The following is a 23745-nucleotide window of genomic DNA, read 5'->3' as shown; positions in this document are numbered from 1 at the left end:
AAAAATATGTTGACGCATGATTCTACGATTAATACTGAAATTTAAGATTAATGGGATCGATCATTATATAATGATCTTTAATCATGAAGTTTATCAATCCTAGACACAACCAAAATCATACCATTCACTAATTTCATCCACTTGTGATTATATCTTAATTTTTCTCTAATATCTTAGTTCATATTCTCCATACAAAATGAGCATATTGTACTTTAACTAATGATCTCTTCCTACTCAGTACTCATATAGTTTTATAGCCCACCAGCATAAAAATATTACTAAGGAATCTAACCCCATACATACAATTTAAACACACAGATCATTCTTCTCCATGTATAAAAGCGTGAAAATTAATTTGTATTACCAAGTAAGCTAACACGTATTTTTAAGATATGTAGCTAAGATGTGTGGTGAAATCATCATATCCATGAATCATTATGCTATGCATATGTATTAAAATCATCAAATCATAAAATTAAAATGCTAATTTAAGAGAACTAGTCCCAAGAGGTTTCCATTTTAAGTCTCAAGCTTGGAAATGTATCCAAGAAATGTAGAGTTGACAACTTGAGATAAAACTCTTCTGCGGTCACAACCAAAGCCAAGAACAGTGACCCATCCACAGCATAACACGTGTTATCTCATAAGTGAAAGACTGAGAAATACTCGACCAAAAAATAAATATGAAAAAAAGAGGCTTTGGAGATAATTTCTCATTCCATTCCATTCCAAGTTTCTAACAGTCTTTCTTTCTTCCTTCCCTTTGTTTTCATGGACTCAACCAGCACCATTCTTTCTCCTCCTGCAAGCTCTTCCAGGTTTCAATGGTGAAACACCACTTCCAGGTTTCATTTCCTCATTCTGGGTTCTATCTATTCAAATTTCACATCTTTATGTCATTGATGTACTAGTATTGTGGCAATGGTGCTCATACAGTTGGTGTGGTATTATATCTGAGTAGATAGATTGGTATTGTCATAGAGGTACAAACATGGCCTGCTTTTCTGTTGTTTGCAACACTGGGTTTCACCCTGGCCATAATGGTTTGGGAGTTCAAGCTCGAAAGCCCAAGTCTTTAGGAAGATTCAGAGGCTTTTGTTGTGATTCATTTGCTTTTAGTTCTTTGAGATTTGATAAAGGTTGTAACTTTCAACATGGGTTGGTCTGGAACAGTGACTTTTGGTCACTGAGTGATGGGAAAAGTGGAGCTCATTTACAGAGATATGATAATTATGGCAATAAATCAAAGCATGGGATGCGTTGTTACAGCAAAATAGGGCCACTGACAAATGAGAACAGTGCAAATAAGCAGATCAATTTGGGGAAAAAGGGTGGCAGTAATATGAGGAAGAGGTTTTCTTTAAGATTGCGTCCCAGGGTACGGTTATTAGCTTTAAGATTGAGGAGAGTTTCAATCCGCTCAATATTGATTGATGTTGGGATCTTCTTGAGAAATAATAGAAGAAAAGTGACTCTTTTTACTTCGATTACGGTGGCATTGGGAATGTGCTATCTGTTTCTAAGGTTCACTGCAGTGCCGTCACCGAAAATGGTTCCTTATTCAGAACTGGTTACAAGTATACGGAATGAGTCTGTCTCGAAAGTTTTATTCGAGGAGGGATCTCGTAGGATATATTATAATACACACTCTCCCATTGTTGGGAATAGTCAGTCGTCTAATGAAGAACTTTCGAGTGATCAGAGTGAAAATGTGACTGATGAGGTTGCAAGTGATGACGGTCAACAATCAGGTCAAGCATTGAACCGGAATGTATTGAAGAAATTATCAGTGACTCGATCTTCAGCTCCGGAATGGCAGTTTTCCACCAGAAAAGTAGATCATGATGAGAAATTTCTTCTTAAATTGATGAGAGAAAAAGGGATTACATATGGCTCAGCTCCTCAATCAGTGTTGTCGTCAATGAGGACTACTTTGATAACTATACTATCTCTGTGGATACCTTTGATGCCATTGATGTGGCTCCTTTATCGTCAACTTTCTGCTGCTAGTAGCCCAGCTAAAAAGAGGCGACCTGATAAACAGTTGGTTGGGTTTGATGATGTTGAGGGAGTTGATGCTGCCAAATTAGAGCTTATGGAGGTAACCATTTAATCTCTTATTTTCACCGTGGTAATCTTTGGTAGTACTTTTGGCATATCATGGATGCTTACATAGTTGATAATACCACTACTTACTCTTTGTTTGGAACTATGGATATATTTAATTTCCTTAGCTTTAGTTACACACCCCATAAATGATAGAAAGCGTATGTCACCACCAATTCCAAGAACTACATATTCTGGGAGACTGGGACAATATAACATCCCTAGGCACAGAGGCAGAACTTGAATCAAAAACCAAAAAATTGCACCTTTTGTTTGGTGTTGGAGTTTTCTGATGTTAGAGGCAACAAAATATAAAATGGAAAAGAATTCATGGATATGATGATTATTAATAGAGCTAGTTTTGTGCTACTTTAAGCAATAGTTTACAATTTATGGCATTTCAGAAACTCCGAATTGGGTGCTACGTCTGTTGCATAAAAGGAGCACAAAAATCTTTCATTTGTTAACGAAAGTGAGACAGGAAAGAAATAATTGACTCTGCAACCCCACACCTCCCCCCTAAGGTTCATGTTTTCATGAATTTCCATACATGTATAAGGACATCTCGGTCTGCATAAGGAGTTTCCAAAGATGTGTAATCTAGCTTCTACATATGCCTGCTGTTGATGTGAATGAACAAAGATAAGGTTGCTAGGTAAATTGTTGATGCAGTGTAAAACTGGGTTCTTTAATGTAAGGAGTATTCATTACACATGCTGCACCTTCTTTATATCGAAAGTATACATCAATTGAAACTTGGGGTTCTTTAAAAAAGAAAAAGGTTGGTGCAGACCGTCAGTCAGAATGTTTTATCTTGATCAGGTGCTGGAAGATTTCCTTAGGCTTTGTAACAAACCTAAGCATGGTGCTCCTTCTGGCAGCTTAGTGGTATTATATAAAACAGACAAACAAGTAAAACACATCTGTCAGACATGGGGATCTGTTTAGGTTGTATGTACAAATAAAGGTCACTGAGTATCTCTTGTGCATACACCCGCACACACACACAGACATCTTACTCTGTTTATTTCATTTTTATTTGTTGATATATTTTCTATTTTGTAGATAGTTTTATGCTTGCAAGGAGTCATCAACTACAACAAACTAGGAGCAAAGTTACCGAGAGGTGTATTGCTGGTGGGTCCTCCAGGAACAGGGAAAACACTACTTGCTCGTGCAGTGGCTGGAGAAGCAGGTGTACCATTTTTCACTGTTTCTGCCAGTGAATTTGTTGAGATGTTTGTTGGAAGAGGGGCAGCTCGCATTAGAGACCTATTTAATATGGCAAGAAAAAATTCACCCTCAATCATATTCATTGATGAGATTGATGCAGTTGGAACAAAGCGTGGCAGAAGTTTCAATGATGAGCGTGACCAAACGCTCAATCAGGTAATCTAAGATTCAGTTATTTCCACCTTATAGAAAAGTATCCTACCGTGCATCATTCTCACTTATTGATATCAACTTCTCTATTTGTTGTTGTCTTCTTAATGAGTACTCAAATTGATTGACATAGATTTATTAAAAAACTGCATTACATGCTGAAAAACTCACAAAGGTACTTGAATAAAATCCTTTTGTTCAATACCCTTAATTTTTCTATTTTCTATTTTAGTTTGAGATATCACTCCCCACTAAAACACATTCCAATTTATTTATTTATTTTTGACTGCTTTTTTTTTTTGTTATGTATCTGACATCTTTCATATACTCTCCCATTTGATATTGGAAAGTTTCTCTTTTTGTTTAATAAATTTGGTTTTTGTATTCTATTTTCAAGATAATTCATAGAATAGTAATTTGACACTCGGATTTGGCTAAACTGTGTCTCTTCTTCTAGTTGCTGACAGAAATGGATGGATTTGAGTCAGATTCGAAAGTGATTGTTGTTGCAGCAACTAATCGGCCTGAAGTATTGGATCCAGCCCTGTGTAGGCCAGGCCGCTTCTCAAGAAAAGTAGTTGTAGGAGAACCAGATGAAGATGGAAGGAGGAAAATCCTGGCTGTACATTTGAGAGGAGTTCCCTTGGAAGAAAATGCTAATCTTATCAGTGATCTCGTCGCTTCTCTGACCCCAGGTTTTGTGGGGGCCGATCTTGCAAACATTGTCAATGAAGCTGCTTTACTTGCTGCTCGTAGAGGTAGGTTGAAGTATATTGTACGTTCATGTTATCACTATTTTTTCTATCTGAAATGGCACAGGCCTCGTCACTATAAAAGTATGATCATCATTCTAAGTTTTTCTCTTCTTGAATTAGATTCATTTATCTGCTATTCACTCCTACTCTTTCAGAGCTAAAACGGCCTCATCTGTTCCCTGTTCTTGCCTAATTGTTTATTTGTGCTTTACTGATTAATGCATTGTTTATGCTAGTGCTTTCTTTAGAAAAGAAATTTCGGTGTCTTAAAAATGTCAATCTATTGCTTCCACAGGTGGTGAGAACGTTACTAGAGAAGATGTAATGGAAGCAATTGAAAGAGCAAAGTTTGGAATCAATGATAAGCGAATTAGACCCTCAACAATTAGCAACGAGCTCGGGAAACTCTTCCCATGGATGCCTTCTCTGACAGGAAAGAATAGTACAAGACAAGACGGAACACAAGGGCCACTAGGATACCAAACTCTGAGCTGAGTATGTACCCTACAGCTTTAGTTCTAGTTACACACATATTACAATATAACTGATTATTCAATATTTGATGATAGAAATTTCGATTTATACTTGTCATCATATGGGGAAGAAATATAACTAGTGATATGATTGCAAAATCGTTAACTCCTGTATACCTGTGAATGCTGCGGTAGGCATTTAGCTGGATTTGCATAGTCTTACAAAAGTGGCTTAAGTACCAAACATCTAATAATAATGCTTGATTTTCCATCTTTCAGAAAAAAGGGTCATTTTCCAAGTGGGAGACTTCTCCTATTCATGTTTGCTTGGGCAATCATAACTCTAATTATTATATAGAAAATGCTCTGTTTCCTTTGGTTGAAAGTCATTATCCAAGGGGATTATACTTGCAGACTAACCTTCATAAATGAATAACCTTCATAAATGAATAACCTTGCTTAAGTACTAATTTTCTCCGGTCCCGACTCCGACTCGGGACCAATGTATATTATTAGGAACCTTGTTAAATACATAAGATAATAATTTTTTTGAAATCTCTTGGGTCTCATCGAATATATAAAGTAATAATTATTTTAATAAAATTTAAAAAATTAGTTAAAATAATTAATAATTGTTCAAATATTTAAAAAAAATAGTGAATAAATTTCATAATACAAATTAATAAAAGTAATTATTTAAACTTACCATTTTAAAGTTACTTTTAGGCATGAAATTATACCAATTTTGGAAGTGAATAAATATAGAATCCTAGCTAAATGTAGACATAGTAGTCAAACTAAACAATTATCATCAATTCAGCAAGAATAATAACAATACTTTGTATAAAATAATAATTTATTAATTTATCGATAAATGAATAAATTTAATAATTCCGTTAAAGTAATAATTTCTTCTAGTTCCAACATTATTCATTTATAGAGGTTTTACTGTATCTAATCTTGTCAGTAGGCATAATGGCTTTGAGAGAAATTAATCTCCTACTTTGTTGGAATACTCTGATTTATGTGTGATTTTGACATCCACAAAATAAATTATACATGTTAGCTGAATGGGAAAGCATGCTTTTAGATACAAAATGAATATTTTGACAGGCTGCTGCATTAGGGGTTTCAAAGGCACACTGCTGCATGTGTTCAGTATTTCTTTTACATAGGTTAAACTATGATATCTGCTAAATTATTAAGATATATATGTACAAGCATGAGGGATGTAATTTATCATTTGATTTGGGTATGAATTTTTTTAAGTTATCTTATATGTTATGGAAATTAAGGAAAACGAACATGGTACGGGTAATAGGAGCTACCGCCCTCACATTACATGTGATATGATGTTGACATGCACAAGCAGCTCCTAATGTCTCTTTGCTTCTATTCTTGTGGATGTGTTTTAATATTCAGGTCATGATAGATTCTTAGTCAATCACACATCAGCTGTTCCTATCTGGATAAGGAGGACATTATCTTCCGTTCGAAGATAGAGCACATCACATTTTTTACACCATTCTAGTACTGGTTTAGGATTTGTGATTTACAACTTACAAGAAACATAAATGTGGACCTTTATTCATTTTCAGCATGGAAGTATGAGTAGGGACTTGTTGCAGCCCGAGATTACAGCCTCATGCCCCTAATCTGATAGGGAATTACAGAGCACAACTTTCTTACAATTCTTACAAACCCATCTTCATTATTCATTCCAGTAACTGCGCCACAATTACTAATTATTTACAATGTTGGCGGTGAAGCGCCAAGCTTGTTAACTTTTATACAGAAGCCTTTTAGGTTTTGCCTTAGAAAACTGCTGTTTTGAGTCTCCTTTTCAACTCCTCCCTGTATGTAAAGAAAGACCAAAGTATATATATTAAAATCACATCAAGCTTTTATAATATGGATTCATGCGTTTGCTTGAACATAAATTGTTACCTGGTAAGGTATCTGTCAAGAGTTGAGGCGAATAAAAGCCCTCGGTTTTCTTCTGCCCTCCGTAAAAGGTAAGGCATCACTAATTCTATAGGTCCAAATGGCATATACTTGCTGACTTGAAACCCTGCATTTTTCAGACCAAAGGAAAGTGCTTCTGCCATTCCATACAGCTGAGCGAATTCGAGCTTCTGGTGCACCTTGCTGATGCCAATTTCATGTGCTTTTTTGACGGCCAGTTTCCCTGTATGGATTAAAAAATTTACAGCAGGCATATTAGCTCAGAACTCTGGCAGAGGATTTTCTACTGGTTGTGGAAGTTCTGTTTCAAATTCTTTACCTGATTCTACATTATGGGTTGCAAGAACAACAGCTCCAGAGCCATTGCCAATTTTCTCAAGCATGTAAGACGCACACTCGTTGAAGCATGCGTGTGTCTCCTCAATGCTGTTGTGAATGGGAGAGGGATAGCCTAAGGCAGAAGCTTTTTTACTTTCACTAGACATATAGGCACCCCTCACCACTTTGAACCCCATCGGAATGCCCATCTTGTCTGCAGCCTCTGATGCTAGCAACATTCTTTCCTTTGCATCTTTCAAGTAAGCTTGGATTGTTCCGTAAACAATCGGGTTGTCATCTTTGTTGTGCTTGATTGCCGAAGCATACGTCAAGTAATCAATGGAAGGTTGAATCAATGTGTACTCTGCATCGACTGATAAGGGGACATTGGCTTCCAAGCACTTCTCGGACAGTCCTTGCAGTCTCTGATGGACTAACTCGAGATCACGCTCTTCTTCCGGAGTTAGAGGTTCCGGTCTTTCCTTCGTATGATAGAGGGGGCTGGATTCGGAGAAAATGGGTAGAGTCTCATGCTTCCATGGAAGATTGAGAGAAGGGTCTTTCTGTTGCCATCTGAGCAAGTCACTAACCCGCTCGAGAAGCTTCATGGGGCAGATCGCAGTAATCTTCAGTATAATAAAGCTCACCTGCAACAAGTTGAAAAACATCATTTTCGGTTACTATCAATCACGACAAAAAATGTCATTATGCAGAAGTGCTTTTATGACTAGTCACGGTCAAGATCGGCATATGTATCCAAGTGGAATCAATGATCTATTTGCTAGCTAAGATTCAGCTGGTATATACTATATACAGCTTTCACAAACCACAAATTATCTCCCAAGTACTTTTCCAAGTAGCTGAAAAGTATTACCGTCTTGTACCAATCTCTGATTCTACGACAGTAAAAATCCCGGAATCTTAGTAACTTTGAGACCAAGGCAACTAACGAGTCTATCTGCAACACTAAACCACGACCGCTAAATTTCTAATAAAAATAGAAGTCTCAAAAACAAGTTTTAAACTAAACATAGTATCACTATAAGAAATCATCATTAACAAGATCCGAATTTTACTCTGCAGATCTTTAGCTTCAGGGTTAAGAGCATTTATCGGGAACCAACTTTTACACTATAGGCACAACTTCAAACCTATTTCCATTCAACTACTTACAATTTTCTCCCCTATTTTGGACTAAACACCACTATGCAAAGACTAGCACCAAGCACATGACAACTACACTAAGCTCCGAACTTTAATCGAGTCTTTTAACTCCGAGATGGTAAAGAAAAATTGACCGGAAATCCGTGTTTGAGCTTAGGGTTACCTACGTGCCGACTCCACGTGGCAGGAGTAGAGATAGTAGGACCCACAGAAACCGATTTGGCACTACGTTGTATCAACACAACCTTAACCTAGAACCAACCAAAGCCTGGAACAAAATAGAAAAAAGGAAAGGGGGAACTTGGGAGATTTAGAGTTTTACTTACGGAAGAACGAGGAAGCGACTTGGTGGATTCAACGGTGTCCAAGAACCCCTGCAAGTTCCGATCACACGACTCGTTGTCGCTGGCGTACTCCAAAGCGTAGACCAGCATGCCTCGGAGCCCCGCCTCGTTCAGCGCGCACACCGACTTACCGGTGGCGATAGCGTCCTCGCCGGCGCAAAAGTGTTCATAAAACGTAGACCTAATGAACCCCAAAATAACGTCTTTAACCACTGGCGTCGCCATTAGCCTCGACCTCATCATCCACATTCCCAAATCCACCATCGGCTCCATCGCCACCATGTGAAGATTCGCCGCCGCACGGAGCAGCTTCACCGTCGGAACCGTCTCAAACAGCCTGTTGTTCACGTCTTCAAGGTCAAACAAGACATCAATATTATCCTTACCCCGCTGGCTTAAACTCGTCGGCTGCAGCAGCTCATCCGCTTCAGGCTTTCCAGGGAAGGTGATCGGCGAAACGCCGGAGATGGTGGTGGAGGAAGCCGAGTTGAGAGGGCGGAGCGTCTTCAGGATTCTCTGCGCTGTTGGGATTACACGCTTGGCCATTCAAGGGTTTCGAGCTTTCTTGTTAGAGATGGCTCTGGCTATCCTAGTTTTTTTTTTTCTTTCTCTATGAAAATCTTTGGGTAGTTTTTCTGTTCTCTGCAACTCTCTGTTTTTGCTTTTGCTAGTTGTGAGGGAAGAGTGAGGCCCCTTCACCCTTCTATATAGTCAGTTTTAGAATTTAGTAACCGCACAGTAATTTGGTAAAAACAAAAACAAAAATCGTGTGCTGGAGCCACGTAAGATCGATATTGACTTATGACAAGGATTTCTGCGATCGCCGTTGGTTGGTGATTTACTTTACTGACAGTAATCAGGGATGCACTGGATAATTACTGAGATGGACTAGATACCCAAACTGTGTAAACGCGCTATTCATTAACAAAAAACTACAATGCAAAAGAATTTTTGTTTGATTAAGCTTGAAGTCACGCATATATGTTGATGCATCAATTCTGGAGCACGATCAAGCAACTTGATTTCAGGCTGCATGGTTAGCTGGTCAGTGAAGCTAAACCTGCTGGATTTATAATCAATGTTGATGATGCCGGTCGGTTAAGTACTTATCTGTTTTGGTTCAGAGAACCAGTTGCATCCTTGATGCTGGTTGAGTATAATAGTATTCCGATATGATGATATCCGACTCATCGCTCATGATCTGACCTAATATTTGTATCGATTTTCGATCTATCGCCCTAACAGGAACAAAAGTGTAGAGAATTTTGGTTTGTAAGTGAGATATATTTAAGAAATGAATATCACAGGCATATATGACCTGTAAACTATTGCCGCTATCAAATTTAAGTAGTTTCTTGTTCTCTAGCTTAGGAAATTGAAGTCGAGTGATGACTATTTACGACTGCTCAGATTAGGATCTCCACCTGTTGTTCAGCCTTGGTATTGGCTTTGATGAGTTAATGTTAATAAATGGGACTGGAATTTCAAGCTAGCTGGAGTCGGGGATGATCAATAATTTTCCATAAATATTATCCATAAAGTACTGTCAAAGAATATAATATATTCACATGAATTCTAATTTTATTTGCAAGTTGGTGCGTGTAGGCAATTTTACAGTATGAAGGTGAAGTAGTGCGTACTGTACAGCTAACTAGGGCTGGTTGCAGACCAAGGTTGGCCGACCAGCTTTAGGATCAAGTTGATACTGAGTTGGAGTTGCATGTACTTCCATGAAGATCGAGTTGCAGCTGTACCGCGCTGATTATATATATTTCCAAATCCCAAATGGATAGCTTCCATGAAGTTAACGTTCGATTCTATATATCATACAACTAAAACTAATTACAACATGTGAACATCAAATAAAACAACATTAGAAGCGTCACTGGAGATCAATCGGATCGGATGAAGTAATCCAAGTACGACCTCCTCCAGCTCTACGAGCTTCACCATCGACCTATTTAGGGTCATCTTATTATACTTTTTTTTTCTCCGATTTAATATTCCGACTGATCTATTGATGTAGTAATCTTTCCAGCATAGCTGGCCGGTTTTAATTTGTGGTTATTATCCTAGAATCCTAGCGGGAGTAGTGACTCTGATGATTTGGTTTTGAATGGTTTGATGTTCGAAACTAGCTAGGTTGTTAATTTTATGGATCGACCATGTTTTTATTGATTCGATGACTCGGCTGTTTCATGCATGCCTGTTGTCTGTTGATATTTTCCTTCTTGTGATTCATAAACAAACATTTCTACATTTACAAGAGATTGAGAAGAAGACACGGAGCTATAAACACTCTAGTGCAGGCACGCAAGTGCATAAGGTGCCTAGCTAGATGTATTGTTGCTAGATCTGGCGGTGTTTTTGAAAATGCACTTGAAAAGATGATTCTGCAATATGAGATTTTATTTTGTTACAGTGCCGTGACCAAGTTGAAATTCCTACGTACAATACTGTCAGTAATGTCGGAACCAAAAAATTATTTACGTAGTGATATATTCACATGTAGTATATATTTTAAATTTATATAAGAATATATATGTTAATATCTAAGCTCATTTTTGGTATTTTGTTAAAATAATACTAAATCTTTTACTATATTACAAAAATCAGTGGGGCTCATTCAATCACTCACTCGCCCTCTCTGGGTCCGCCAGTGACTGCCAGTCATGTGACGTTTACAGTCGTACACTAGCAAAGCCCCAAATTAAAAAAAAAAAAGGGAGGGGGGGGGGGGGGGTGGGGAACAACCAAGGAAAGTGTAGAAAGATCGAGAGAGTAATAAGAACTTGATTGAGACACTTCATACCCAAGAACCATATATATACATATGACTATAAACAGTCCCAAGGATTACGTACATAAATTTTGAGAATTTCAGATTTACACTTGGCAGTTTGCATTTTGCACTATGATGACTGACCTTAACTCTCGTTAAGCTGTCCAAGTCCCAACATGCAGGCATGCAGCACATTCAAGTGGAAAATAACCCTCTAAATTCGAAACTACTTAGTTTAGAATTACCAAATAAAATCATGAATGAATCACCTAAACTCGGTGAAAAGCAACCCTAGTCTTCAGCCTGAAACTTATGCATCAATCGTATGCATAGCTCGACACTTGTTAACTGTTAAGCAATGAATTGGATTCAAGAAGCTATATATTTATACCCCTCACTTGTAGCAACAATTCATCAAGCATTTGGAGTTTGTAAACATCTCTATTCAATTCTGATCTTGTGTATTTGACAGAGATTTACTAATCATAATGGACAACTCCCAAAGAGCTGCTCACCAAGCTGGCCAGGCCAAGGGCCAGGCTCAGGTGAGAATGTAGTCATGTTTAAAGTTGATTTCATGGTCACATTGGTGGGGTGATAACCAAATGTTGTTAATTTCATCATTTCTTCGATCACCTGATGCAGGAAAAGGCTAGCAACTTGATGGACTCCGCCAGCAATGCTGCCCAATCTGCCAAGGAAACCGCCCAACACGTATGGTGAAACATTTCATCATTTATATATGCAGATCGAGTTGTACATCTTCGATCACTTTTAGTTTCTCTGTCTGCAATTGTAACATTTTGCTGCTACGATCACGATCTCGAAATAGCTTTTGGCCTATATAACTTGACATCTTGCTAATTAACTGCTTGATTGTATTCCAGGCTGGTCAGCAAATGCAGCAAAAGGCCCAGGGAGCTGCTGATTCAGTCAGGAATGCAATGGGAGGCAACAACAACTGAAGTTGATCGATGAAGAATCTCAATCATCATTAGTCATTTTGTTTTCTTTTGATCTCACATGTTTGCTTTTAAAGTTGTAACTTTCTTCTGATCTTGCAAGAAGAAAATTCCACAATGTTATCACTTGCTATTCAATAAATCAAAGGATTTGAAAATGATAATTTTTTATTGTACGTTCTGGCTAAAGATGTGGTAGCTAGATTGCCGAATAATCTGGCAAAACATTGTAGACACAAGAAATTTAAAAAAATAAATCATTTTTATTAAATGATTAAATCGACTAAGAACCCGACAAAATTGCACACGCGGCTCAAAAGTCAACAAAGTCAGTACGAATCCGAATAAAATTTGCGTCAGCACATAAACGGATGATCGTAATCGAAGCTACGTGATTCCAACTTTAATTAGAAATTGAATGTCATTGACGATCGAAATGGTAATCGGACATTTGATTAAATTAATAAAGTTCCTTACGATTATAATTAAATCAATTATTTAAATCTGTTTAATTTATTTATTCTCATAACTAATTTTAAATTAATCAGAAAATATATATTGATTTAATTATATAACTAAAAAAATATTATTATTTTAGTGTCATTAAAATATTCTATAAAATAGAATATTCTTGACATTATAAATACCCATTTCAACATAAAGAGAGGGGGGATTTTTGACATTGGAGAAGAAGAGAGCAATATCACTTTCGAGAAATTCCGAAGTCTCCCAAGTCCACGAAGAATCATCAAGCTACCAAATCGCTCGTTCTTCATCAAATTCAAACTCAAGTCCACGAAAAATCATCAAGCGGCCAAATCGCTCGTTCTTCATCAAATCCAAATCCAAATCAAACTTAAATTCTCAAGATCAAGTGCACGTCACCCTTGAGCCAAGTCATATACAGAGATAGAATAAGAGGAGTTCACAAAGATTGTAACCCCGCGCTTGATATTCAACAAATCACACTTTATTTGTACACGTGTCTGCATTCTTGTTTGTTTTCAGATTATTGTTCTACAAACACACATAGATAGATATTGTTTGGACTTAATTGTGGCGATATACGGGATTATGAGAAAGCTTGTTAGAATGAAATTCTCTTAATTGCATGCAACAAATTAATAATATTACAGTACGTACAAACTTGTCATTTCGAAATATCTGATGCACGCATGTATTGTTTATACACATTAATTAAGGTATTTAATCGAATCAGATCCAACCCCAATTTAGCTTGCAATTGCAAGATTATGGCGCATGCCACATTGTCATCACACACCCTATAGGTAATCGATGAAAGCTACGTACAGAACATCGGCTTAAATTTTAGCCCTAAGTACTAGCTAGTAGTAAACATAAAAATGAGGATACGATTTGTTTTAGAGGAACATAGACTAGGTACGAGCACTTGCTGTAGGGTAAGAGCAGCTAGGTACGTACTGTATTAACGTACAGTACCCGTGCTGCTGGCAGAAACATGAACGTTTAAGTGAGCTAGCTAGGGCATGCAGGAAGATAATAATGTTTAAACTTCTGACTTTGAAAGTCCTCCTATTTGCTTGGTTGCGCCGGCCGTGCATAGACTTGTAAAGTTGTATTTGCATGTTGGAACTTTGGTACATGAAAAACTTTCTGTCAACCTAAAATCGATAAATGTGATTTTCTTAACCTTATTTGAAAACATACAATACAATTCAAACCAAGTATCTGTTCATCAAGCTGTACTCTAGATATAATTGGTATAAATCATGGTTTAAATTCAATTTTATAATGTCATATATATACGAAATGTAATGACCAATATATATATATTATTTGACCAATTGACCTCAAGGTGATAGTTCCGTGAAGTACATGCTTGTATTTTATTTCTGCATGTATTTCAATTTATGGAGCTAGCTGCTCACCGTGACTACATACACGTTGCTACGTCGATCCACATGTGATTACTTTTTTTTCTTTTATCAAATGATGTTCATTGAAAGACGAACGGTATAAAAGTGTATAGGACAGAAGACATAACCTTCTCTAAGATACAGAGAATACAAATAGAAAGAACAAACTATCATATAAGACTTAACAACGAAAATCCAATTCGACTCAAACTTGAGACGAACACAATAAAAGATGAGACAAATAAGAGAACATATCATACAAGAAAACAAGAAAGCTATAAAAAAGAACACAACTAAAACTAACTGCAATATGAATCCGAGCACAGAACCTCTGACAATTCAACTCTAGAACTAGCTCATTCAAAGAAGGCACATGGAAGAACAAAATAAGCTGAGACAAACTCTCGAGACGATCGCCGGAACCAAGCGAATAAAACCAAGAAACTGAAGCTATAGCCATAGAGATCCATGATTGAGCAGAAAACCCAATCAGAAAATGGCAACTGCCTCCAATTAGCCATCAATCTCCTGGCAACCAAGAAGAAGACGGCAAATCAAGAGAGACCACGGTCAGGAAGTCAACTTCCCATTAAACTGATGTCAACTTCCAGCGGCAATCAATTGGAGAATTCAGTGAAAAAGACTTAGTGTTTGTATTGAATTAATATCTATACACATAATGTCCTATATATAATTAAGAGTTCAATTAAGCACGAATCACTTCTTAATTCACGGAGTAAATCACGCCTGTGATTTACTCCGCATCAACTATGCCCAACTTACTAAATGAGTCATAAAATGCCTTTTTAGACACTCATTTTGTGAGCATATCGGCAAGTTGTTCTTCTGTACGAACAAAGGAAAACTAATGATGTTAGCGTCTAGCTTCTCCTTTATAAAGTGACGATCAACCTCCACATGTTTTGTACGATCATGTTGTACAAGATTCTGTGAAATATCAATAGCTGTCTTATTGTCACAATACAGCTGCATAACACACTTAAGCTTAATACACAAATCTTGTAGCAAATTTCTAAGCCATAACAATTCACACACTCCCTGAGCTATACCTTTATACTATGTTTCAGCACTAGATCGAGCTACCACTTTTTGTTTCTTACTCTTCCACGTAACAAGATTACTCCAACCAATGTAAAGTACCCTGATGTGGATCTCCGATCTGTAATATTTCCAGCCCAGTCTGCATCTGTGAAGCCACAAACTTCAAGGATACTATTGTGATTATAAAATATTACTTATCTCCCCTGGAGTTGACTTCAAGTACCTCAAAATCCTTACAATAACATCCATGTGGTCCACACTGGGATTATGCATGAACTGACTCACTACACTTACTGCATACGCAACATCTGGTCTGGTATGTGATAAATAGATTAGGCGTCCAACTAGACTTTGATAATGAGTTTTTTCAGTAGGCACTTGATTTGGATATTCTGCTAACCGATGGTTCTGCTCAATAGGAGTATCAATGGGAGTGCAATCCAACATAACTGTCTCTGTCAGTAGATCAAAGATGTACTTCCTCTGACACAGATAGATACCATCACTTTCCCGGGCTACCTCAATGCCCAAGAAGTACTTGAGTGTACCTAGGTCCTTCATCTCAAACTCTGTGGCTAGTTGTTTCTGTAGTCTATCTACCTCAACAATATCATTTCCAGTAACTACCATATTATCAACATATATAATTAGGGATGTTATCTTCCCTTGTTGATGTTTGAGAAATAATGTGTGGTCTGAATTACTCTGTTGATCCATGTATACTTCCTCTGTGAGTTCTCTATGAAGAAATGCGTTCTTAACATCAAACTGTCTAAGTGGCCAGTTTAAGCTAGCAGCAAAAGAGAGCAATACTCGAATAATGTTTATCTTTGCAACAGGTGCAAATGTCTCATCATAGTCTATGTCATATGTCTGGGTGAACCCCTTTGCTACTAGGCATGCTTTATACCGGCTCACTGACCCATCTAGATTATGCTTCACTGTAAACACCTAACGACATCCCACAGTCTTCTTGCCATGTGGTGGAGATACAAGTTCTCAAGTATTGTTCTTTTGTAATGCTTCCATCTCCTCCTCCATTGCTTTCTTCCATTTTGGATCTCTCAATGCATCATGCACTTTGTTAGGTACTGATACAGTAGATATTTGATTCACAAATGATTCATATGGCTTAGACAATCTTTTGGTAGACATAAAATTTGCCACATGATACTTTGCTTTAACGTGAAGGGTAGGTTCATATTTCTTTGTTAGCTGACCTCGAGTAGACCTATTTGACAAGACATATTGTCTATTATTAGCCTCACTAGTATTAGCCCTAATATAATGACTAACCTCAGATGAGTGATCTTCTGTACTAGAAGAGCATTGGTCAATAGTACGGGAGACATGAGGGGCAGTTATATTGTCATTTGCTAGTACCTGAATCTCTAGAGTGACTACACCGGAATCATCCGGTGGTGCATGTGTAGCTGACACATTGGTAATCTCAACTGAACTTGTCACCATATCTACTGGCTTACTTGTCTCCCCTCGCCATGATACAACTCTTCAAAATATGAATTCTCCCCCTGAAGAGCAGTATTAGAAGAGGTAAAATAACTCATGTCCTCAAAGAAAGTAACATCAATAGTGACATAATACTGCTTGGTAGTTGGATGATAGCACCGATACCCTTTTTGATATCCGTCATACCCAACAAACACACGTTTAACTGCCCGGGCATCCAACTTAGACCTCTGATGTTTTGGAAGATGGACAAAAGTAACACAACCGAAAACACGGGCATGAAGATTATGAAAAGAGGGTAATGAGACATGAGATGTAAGCACCTCATATGGAACTTTTCCATGAAGGATACGAGATGAAAGACGATTAATGAGGTGGGCGGAAGTTATGACAGCATCTCCCCAAGAATATTTAGGCATATGGGCACTAAAAAGAATACACCGAGTCATATCAAGTAAATGACGATTTTTCCTTTCATAAACGCCATTTTGCGCAGGTGTGTAAGGACACGTTGTTTAATGAACAATTTGTGGGCGTTAAAGAACTCGTAAAAGACACGATTCACATATTCCCCCCATTATCAGAACGAAGAACTCTAATTGTGACATTATATTGTGTTTGGATAGTGATATAGAAGGCTTGAAAAGCCGAAAAAACCTCATCTTTCGTTTTAAGGAGAATAATCCATGAAAGACGTGTGCAATCATCAATAAATGACACATAATACCGCATTCCTGACACAATAGACTCTTTGGAGGGTCCCAAAACATCATAATGAATTAATTAAAAAGGTATAGTACTTTTATTAGAAGTACTAGGGGAAAAAGTAGATCGATGACTCTTGCCCAAAACACATGTCTCACAATGTAAAAAAGACTCATCCACACTAATAAACAAAGTAGGCATGGATTTTTTCATAACACTAAAAGATGGATGTCTTAAGCGATGATGTCATAACCAAACTTCACTTAGCTTGTCAGAAGTGGAGATTAAAGCGGTCCGAGACTGTGCCCCGGGTTTCTCACCCGCATATGTCTGATCCAGATGAAATAACATGCCCCTCAGATACTCCCGACCAATGAACTCCCCAGTGAGAAGATCCTGAAATATCACATATATAGGAAAAAATGTCATTGAACACTTAGCGTCAGTGTTCAATTGTGGGACATATATCAAATGATGAGATAAAACAAGTACATATAGCACATTGTGAAGCTCTATTGTGGGAGTAATACGAACTGACCCTTTTCCTAACACGGGAAAGACCTCACCATTAACATTAGTAACATAGAGTACTGGTGGATGAGACAATACGGTAAAATAAGATTTGTCATAAGTCATATGATCAGACGCACTAGAATCAATAATCCATGTATCAAAACTAACAAAGTTAGAAATATTTAAAGTCATACCATTTTTACCACGACCAGCTATGGATGAGGTAAGTGTTGCTCCTCCTGTTGTATGATGATCGTGTCCAACCACACCATAGATATCTGGTTCCTGGAATAATTTAAGAGTTGCTTTCGCCTTGGGACGATAATTAGGCCTGTTAGGCCTAAGGTGTGGATACAACTTCTAACAGGTCGCACGAGCATGGTTAGTATCATGACAATAAGAGCAAGGAGGGCGGGGCTGATTCCCGAAGCCTGGCGGTGGTCCTTGCTGATGAAGTGGAGCTGAAGTTGACTGGCCGAGGGGTGGTACCACAAGTGACGAAGATCTGCTTCCATCTCAAGATAAACAATAAGGCTGGAAACTTCAACTTGTGCTTGATGAAGACTCTCCTGCTGAGACTCATCCTTACAGATATATATGAAAGCTGTGATTAGGCTAGGAGGTTCGGTTTTTCTGAGCAATTCTCATTTCGCACTATTATACTTTGCATCAAGACATTTCAGGAAATGGTGAACTCGCTCAAGCTCATTCTCTTGTTGGTACCAAACAATATCTTCTTGATTTTTATCATGCAAGGACGTTTCACATCAATCTCAGCCCAAATATTTTTCAGTTTGGTGAAATATTGCGCCACTGGTTGCCCATCTTGTTGCATCGCCAAAGCTGTGCACATTAACTCATGAACCTGTATGAAATCAGAGTCATTAGTATATAAGCCTTCCAGTGTCTTCCATATTGCATGTGTAGTGTCACATGCTTCCACCAGATCAACTATCTCTTCATTCATAGCTTTCCACAAGACTGACATTATAAGACCATCATCGTCGTCCCACTTAGTGTAGACAATAATATCATCTGCACTAGGAGCCTTAGTTACTCCGGTGACATGTCCTATCTTGTGCATTCCTCGAAGATAAGCTGCCATAATTCTTTTCCATTTACGGAAAGTGGTCCCATTGAGTTTGACTCCCCCGAATGAACTATTTTCAGAACTCTTGACAGATACTTCAAGCTTCTGAATATTAGGCACCTGAAAACTTTCTTCTTTTCCAGAACCTATTGTAAAACAATCAACAAATCAGTAGTTATGCAGCGGAAACAAAAAACTGAAAAGAACTTGCCGCAGGTGCACTTGTCGGTGAATGTACATTTCTGCTGGTGCACTTACACTGTCGGTGAACGTGCACTAATACAGGTGCACTTGCACTGGCGGTGGACGTGTACTGACGAACCAAGTCGGGCGAGGAATCGCCGGAGAGAGACGCGACCGGTCGAAGGACGCCGCGAAGGGGGGAGGACGACGACGTGACCGGTTGAAGAAGGACGCCGAATCGTTATGGAGTCAGACGACGGCGGACTGGAGAAGGAGAAGCTGTCTCGGCTCCGGAGGGGAACTCGGCCGTGAGAACTACAATGCCGAGCCGGTTGTGCCGAGGGCGTTCCTGAGTGGAGAGAATGGCTTCACTTCAGCCTCCTGTAAAATGATGAGGTGGGAGAAGGCGTATACAAGCTTGTGAAAGCTACAAGGATCTCTAAAGTTAATATAAGAGCTTCAATCAAAGAACTTGACTATCAATATCTGAGAATGTTCAGCTTCTGCACTAAAGTGGCCTAAGGTGGTATGCAACGAGAGGAGGTTTAAAATCTTCGATTTGGCAGTGGGGGCTCTATCAGGGATATCAAACTCGGAGGTGGTAGTGCTACAAGGTCTATGCTAGCATGAAGGGATTGATAAAAATTCACAACCCGAGTGTGGTGATCACAGTGGCTGACATCGATCCTAATGTGAAGAAAACTTTGAAAATGGCAACAGAGACTAATGGGAATGGTAAGACATGGGTATGGCTTCCACGAAGACAAGAAATACAACAATCGTGTGGTATATGAGAAAAGAGTTGGATGGCTTCCTGCTGCAGGTTACAAAAACAAAAAAAAAACCCAGAAAAACAGAGGAGGAAAATCCAGGCTACTGATACCAAGTGAAAAAGACTTAGTGTTTGTATTGAATTAATATCTATACACAAAATGTCCTATATATAATCAAGAGTTCAATTAAGCACGAATCAAGTGATTCACGGAGTAAATCACACCCGTGATTTACTCCGTCACTCACGCTAATAAATTCCAGATTTGGTAAGAAACAGTGAAACACTCACAATGTGCTAATTTTATTCCATGCTAAGCATGTTTGTTTTCTTATGGATATACGATCACTCTACATGCATAGATATAGCATGCCAGATTTATATATAAACCATCGATGTAATTCTGTAATTCATTCTGGGTAAGCTTCTATGAGCGCTAGGAAGCTTGGGATTTTGATGATCTCATGGCGACCAAAGCCTCCTTCACTCAGCAATTTCTTCCATTCAGCTTCAGTCCTTTCCTTCCCACTTGGAGTTTGTGCCATCATCGTTAGATCGTACCTTTGCACAACAGTGTCCATCTTTCTGTCACCATCTGGTTGTAGAACCCCATCAACTATGATGATCTTTCCCTTTCTCTCATGTATAGCTCTCCGACAATTCTTCAGGATGGTAACACATTTCTCATCACTCCAATTGTGCAGAATGGCCTAAAAATAAACATAACAGAATATTTGCAATTTGTGTAAAATCTTTTAGTATGAACAATTTTTTTTATGATTTATCAAAAATAAGTTTAAGAGTAAAATCAAACGCAATTGACGTGACAAATATTAAGAGACACACTTAGATAGATATCAGGTGCGGACGTCCACATGGTGCAGATTTGTTTGTTCCGGTGACCGCGCCGTGCAACGGCTGTGCTCCCATTTCCCGGTGCTCTTGTCTGTACCGGCCGGAGCTTCAGTTCCAGCACGAACAAGAGTGCCGGGAGGGGGGAGTACGGCTGGCACCATCCGCACTTTCGTTGTGCGTCACCGGTCGCCGGAATCGCCAAATATGCACCATGCAGACATCTACACCTGAAATGGATATATATATATATATATATATATTGAAAAATAGATATTTTAACTAATCTAAAAATACAATAAAAAGCTTATTAGAGTATGTAAATCAGTACCTTCATGAAAATGACATCACCATTCGGAATCACATTAAACATGTCACCACCCAAATGTGTCACCCCAGGGTAAGTTGGTGCAGTAGCCACCACGTCCGGTAGATCAAAGTTGATACCTCGTATATGAGGATGTGACTTAACAATCTCAGCCACAGAGATGCCTATACCCCCTCCAACATCAACAATCGAACCCACTCCATCAAACACATCTCTATAATTTGACAAGATTGCTTTCATGACAATCCTAGATATACATGCCATAGCCTCATCGAAGCAACTTCGTTGGTTACCAGATCTCTCATCATAGAGGCTAAACCCATTTGCCTTCTCAAAGCCAGATCCACCGTCTTTTATGCATTGGCTGAGGCATAGCCATGAGGCCACGTGACTAGGAAGAGTGGCCAGACGCACTAGTGGGGCTAGCGTTTGTTCCTCACTGCGGAGAAGCCACTTGGATGAATACGTTAGGCCGTAGAGAAGGTCTCCACTTTTGGTATCAGTGGTTGCCTCGAAGAGATTTTTCTGGACGAGAAACCTCATCAGGCGCGAGAGGTTATCAATGTCTGCGGCCGGCGAGGCAATTTTCTCTGTAATTTGATGCACAGTTAGGGGTTGGCCTTGCGAGTTTATGATGTCTGCAATGCCAAGCTCCACAGCGCATTTCAAGGCCATGCTTTCGACAAAGTTGTACGTGTAGTGCAAAATATCAGCTTGGCCTTGCAGCAGCATGGCTTCTTCTTCCTGTTCTTTCAGTTTTGGCTTTGTCGCCATATATTTCTTTTTTCTTCTCTAATCTCTGTCAGCACATGCATGCATACTCTCCAAGCCCTGGCCTTCTTTGTTTATATACAGTTAGATAGACGAAGAACCTGAAAACCAAAAACGTTTGTCATGGTGTTTATTAAGTTTGGTGCATTTCGCTGTCTCAGTCAGGCGGTTTTATTCACGATGTCTTGATGAAGGACAGCGCGGTTGGATCACTTGGATGTGATCTTTGATCTTCCAAATTAATCATTCAACTTTCAGCCACATGAACCATACCTAACGAAACCTCTCTATGAAAGCATTTATTGACATTCTGTCTTGATGAAGGACGGCGCGGTTGGATCACTTGGATGTGATCTTCGATTTTTCCAAATTAATCATTCAAACTAACTTTCAGCGACGTGAGCCATACCAAACGAAACCTCTCTATGAAAGCATTATTGACAATTAGGCTTAGTTTGGTATTATTGTGATTTTTGAATTTGTTCTGAGAGAAAGCATCGAACGGTCGTTTGATAAACTATTTTTAAAATCATAATTAATTTTTAAATCATTGGGAGTTCTCTGGGAATTATTACTAATTTACTACTACTTTCAATCTGATAAGGGTACCATTATATCCATTTACCCAACAACCTAGGCCAATTTATAATGAATTTGCCTCACCACGAGGAACTCTCTTCGCCCAATTACCCATTATTTAGATGAGTTAATTTTACTTCTCTTCACCCAATTACCCACAGTTGCAAGCATACTTTCGGCAATCAATCGAGCTCGAGTGGCTGACTGTATTTCAGCCCTCAAATACAAATGAAAACAAATATATATCCCAAATCAAAATACAAATGAAAAGAAATTGACAATGAAACACAGACTAAAAGGGCAGGAGATGAAGCTCCTCTCAAAGTAAATTGTCAAACCCAAATCTTCTCAATCTTTTCATTCTTCCTTTGATTTCGACTGAAGCTCCCATCTTTGTCATTCATGGAGAATTTCGTCGTTAGTTTCCTTCTCATCAGTACGTTTGGTTGTTGCTGACGCTGAGATATGTGAAAGAATCATGGTGTTCAAATTTGGAGCACAGTGAAATGGAGGACTCTATCGATGAAGATAAAGAGAAAGGGGAATTTGTGAAAAAGTATGAGGATAAATTAGGTAGTGTATTGTAATTCATTTAAATGAGGTACTATTCACTCCGTGTTTGCAGAAGTAGCTCCAAAAGCATGGGTTGAGTAGCTTCTCAAAAACAGCTTTGAGGAGAATCGATTTGGACCAAAAGCTACTTTAGAAAGTGTTTGGTAACACCATATTTTAGACCGAAAAGCAGAAGCACCTCCAAAAACAGGTCATGAAGCTATGCCAAATTGGGCCCTAGTCTCCTAGATGTACATGTCACTGCTCTGATCACTATTATGAAGCCACTTTCTCAGATGATCAGATCTTCTATCATATAATCAGCTAAACCTTTGTGCATTTTCGAAGCCATATTCCCCATTTGTAAATGCCTTTGCTTAGGTATTGCCCTGATCTAGGCCAAGTGCCCAAGCGATCGTTAGCACTAGTGGGACTAGGGTTTGGTGACTTTGGTCCTCACTGCGGAGAGCCAGAGAAGACACTTAGTTGGGTTTGTATTAGTGGTTGTTTGGAAGACATATTTGTGGTAGAGACATAAGGCGCGAGAGGTGATCGATGCCCGCTGCCGGTGAGGCTATTTCTATTGTGATTTGACTGGATCTGAATAGTTGGGCTTGATCAACCTTACCGTATTTGGTTGATACACGACACCGTGACGTATATATCTACCTTGCTATCTTTCTCTAATTAAAAATGCGGAAGACTTTTTTTTCTTTTT

The 23745-nt window shown here is 38.6% G+C and overlaps 4 protein-coding genes across 5 annotated transcripts; 2 read left to right on the top strand and 2 right to left on the bottom strand.

The window, feature by feature from the left end:
- The first annotated feature begins 737 nt into the window (after positions 1–737).
- Positions 738–6280, top strand: LOC126798163 (probable inactive ATP-dependent zinc metalloprotease FTSHI 3, chloroplastic). Of its 2 annotated transcripts, XM_050525026.1 has the most exons (5): positions 738–2101; positions 3172–3495; positions 3947–4247; positions 4540–4739; positions 6140–6280. In XM_050525026.1, the coding sequence occupies exons 1-4, from the start codon at positions 992–994 to the stop codon at positions 4737–4739; spliced, it is 1935 nt and encodes a 644-aa protein (XP_050380983.1). In that variant the 5' UTR covers positions 738–991; the 3' UTR covers positions 6140–6280. The 2 variants fall into 2 exon arrangements, with proteins under 2 accessions (XP_050380983.1, XP_050380982.1); XM_050525025.1 differs by lacking the exon at positions 6140–6280 and having other exon boundaries at positions 4540–4835.
- On the bottom strand, positions 6277–9160 carry LOC126798165 (proline dehydrogenase 2, mitochondrial). The gene is made up of 4 exons (XM_050525027.1): positions 8491–9160; positions 7002–7647; positions 6665–6905; positions 6277–6571 (listed from the first exon to the last, which is right to left on the bottom strand). Exons 1-4 carry the CDS (start codon positions 9052–9054, stop codon positions 6532–6534), a joined length of 1491 nt encoding a protein of 496 aa, XP_050380984.1. The 5' UTR covers positions 9055–9160; the 3' UTR covers positions 6277–6531.
- Positions 9161–11778: 2618 nt separating this feature from the next.
- LOC126797359 (stress-induced protein KIN2-like) lies at positions 11779–12255 on the top strand. Its single transcript, XM_050524000.1, has 3 exons — positions 11779–11835; positions 11936–12004; positions 12178–12255. Exons 1-3 carry the CDS (start codon positions 11779–11781, stop codon positions 12253–12255), a joined length of 204 nt encoding a protein of 67 aa, XP_050379957.1.
- An 8100-nt stretch (positions 12256–20355) lies between these two features.
- LOC126797358 ((R,S)-reticuline 7-O-methyltransferase-like) lies at positions 20356–21899 on the bottom strand. Its single transcript, XM_050523999.1, has 2 exons — positions 21129–21899; positions 20356–20655 (listed from the first exon to the last, which is right to left on the bottom strand). The coding sequence occupies exons 1-2, from the start codon at positions 21897–21899 to the stop codon at positions 20356–20358; spliced, it is 1071 nt and encodes a 356-aa protein (XP_050379956.1).
- Positions 21900–23745: the final 1846 nt, after the last annotated feature.

Source organism: Argentina anserina, chromosome 6 (genome assembly GCF_933775445.1).
Source record: "Argentina anserina chromosome 6, drPotAnse1.1, whole genome shotgun sequence".
Taxonomy (NCBI): domain Eukaryota; kingdom Viridiplantae; phylum Streptophyta; class Magnoliopsida; order Rosales; family Rosaceae; genus Argentina; species Argentina anserina.
Note: the sequence above shows the minus strand (reverse complement) of the source record. Positions and strands in the feature narration are given on the sequence as shown.

What these genes read in the sequence shown, in the direction of transcription:
- LOC126797359 (XM_050524000.1), top strand. Translation starts at nt 11,779, where the DNA reads ATGGACAACTCCCAAAGAGCTGCTCACCAAGCTGGCCAGGCCAAGGGC. An exon ending in AGGCCAAGGGCCAGGCTCAG is followed by an intron (nt 11,836 to 11,935) that starts GTGAGAATGTAG and finishes CACCTGATGCAG; the next exon opens with GAAAAGGCTAGCAACTTGAT. An exon ending in CCAAGGAAACCGCCCAACAC is followed by an intron (nt 12,005 to 12,177) that starts GTATGGTGAAAC and finishes ATTGTATTCCAG; the next exon opens with GCTGGTCAGCAAATGCAGCA.
- LOC126798165 (XM_050525027.1), bottom strand. Translation starts at nt 9,054, where the DNA reads ATGGCCAAGCGTGTAATCCCAACAGCGCAGAGAATCCTGAAGACGCTC. An exon ending in AGTCGCTTCCTCGTTCTTCC is followed by an intron (nt 7,648 to 8,490) that starts GTAAGTAAAACT and finishes AACTTGTTGCAG; the next exon opens with GTGAGCTTTATTATACTGAA. An exon ending in AACCCATAATGTAGAATCAG is followed by an intron (nt 6,906 to 7,001) that starts GTAAAGAATTTG and finishes TAATCCATACAG; the next exon opens with GGAAACTGGCCGTCAAAAAA.
- LOC126797358 (XM_050523999.1), bottom strand. Translation starts at nt 21,899, where the DNA reads ATGGCGACAAAGCCAAAACTGAAAGAACAGGAAGAAGAAGCCATGCTG. An exon ending in GTGATGTCATTTTCATGAAG is followed by an intron (nt 20,656 to 21,128) that starts GTACTGATTTAC and finishes GTTTATTTTTAG; the next exon opens with GCCATTCTGCACAATTGGAG.
- LOC126798163 (XM_050525026.1), top strand. Translation starts at nt 992, where the DNA reads ATGGCCTGCTTTTCTGTTGTTTGCAACACTGGGTTTCACCCTGGCCAT. An exon ending in CCAAATTAGAGCTTATGGAG is followed by an intron (nt 2,102 to 3,171) that starts GTAACCATTTAA and finishes TCTATTTTGTAG; the next exon opens with ATAGTTTTATGCTTGCAAGG. An exon ending in GTGACCAAACGCTCAATCAG is followed by an intron (nt 3,496 to 3,946) that starts GTAATCTAAGAT and finishes CTCTTCTTCTAG; the next exon opens with TTGCTGACAGAAATGGATGG.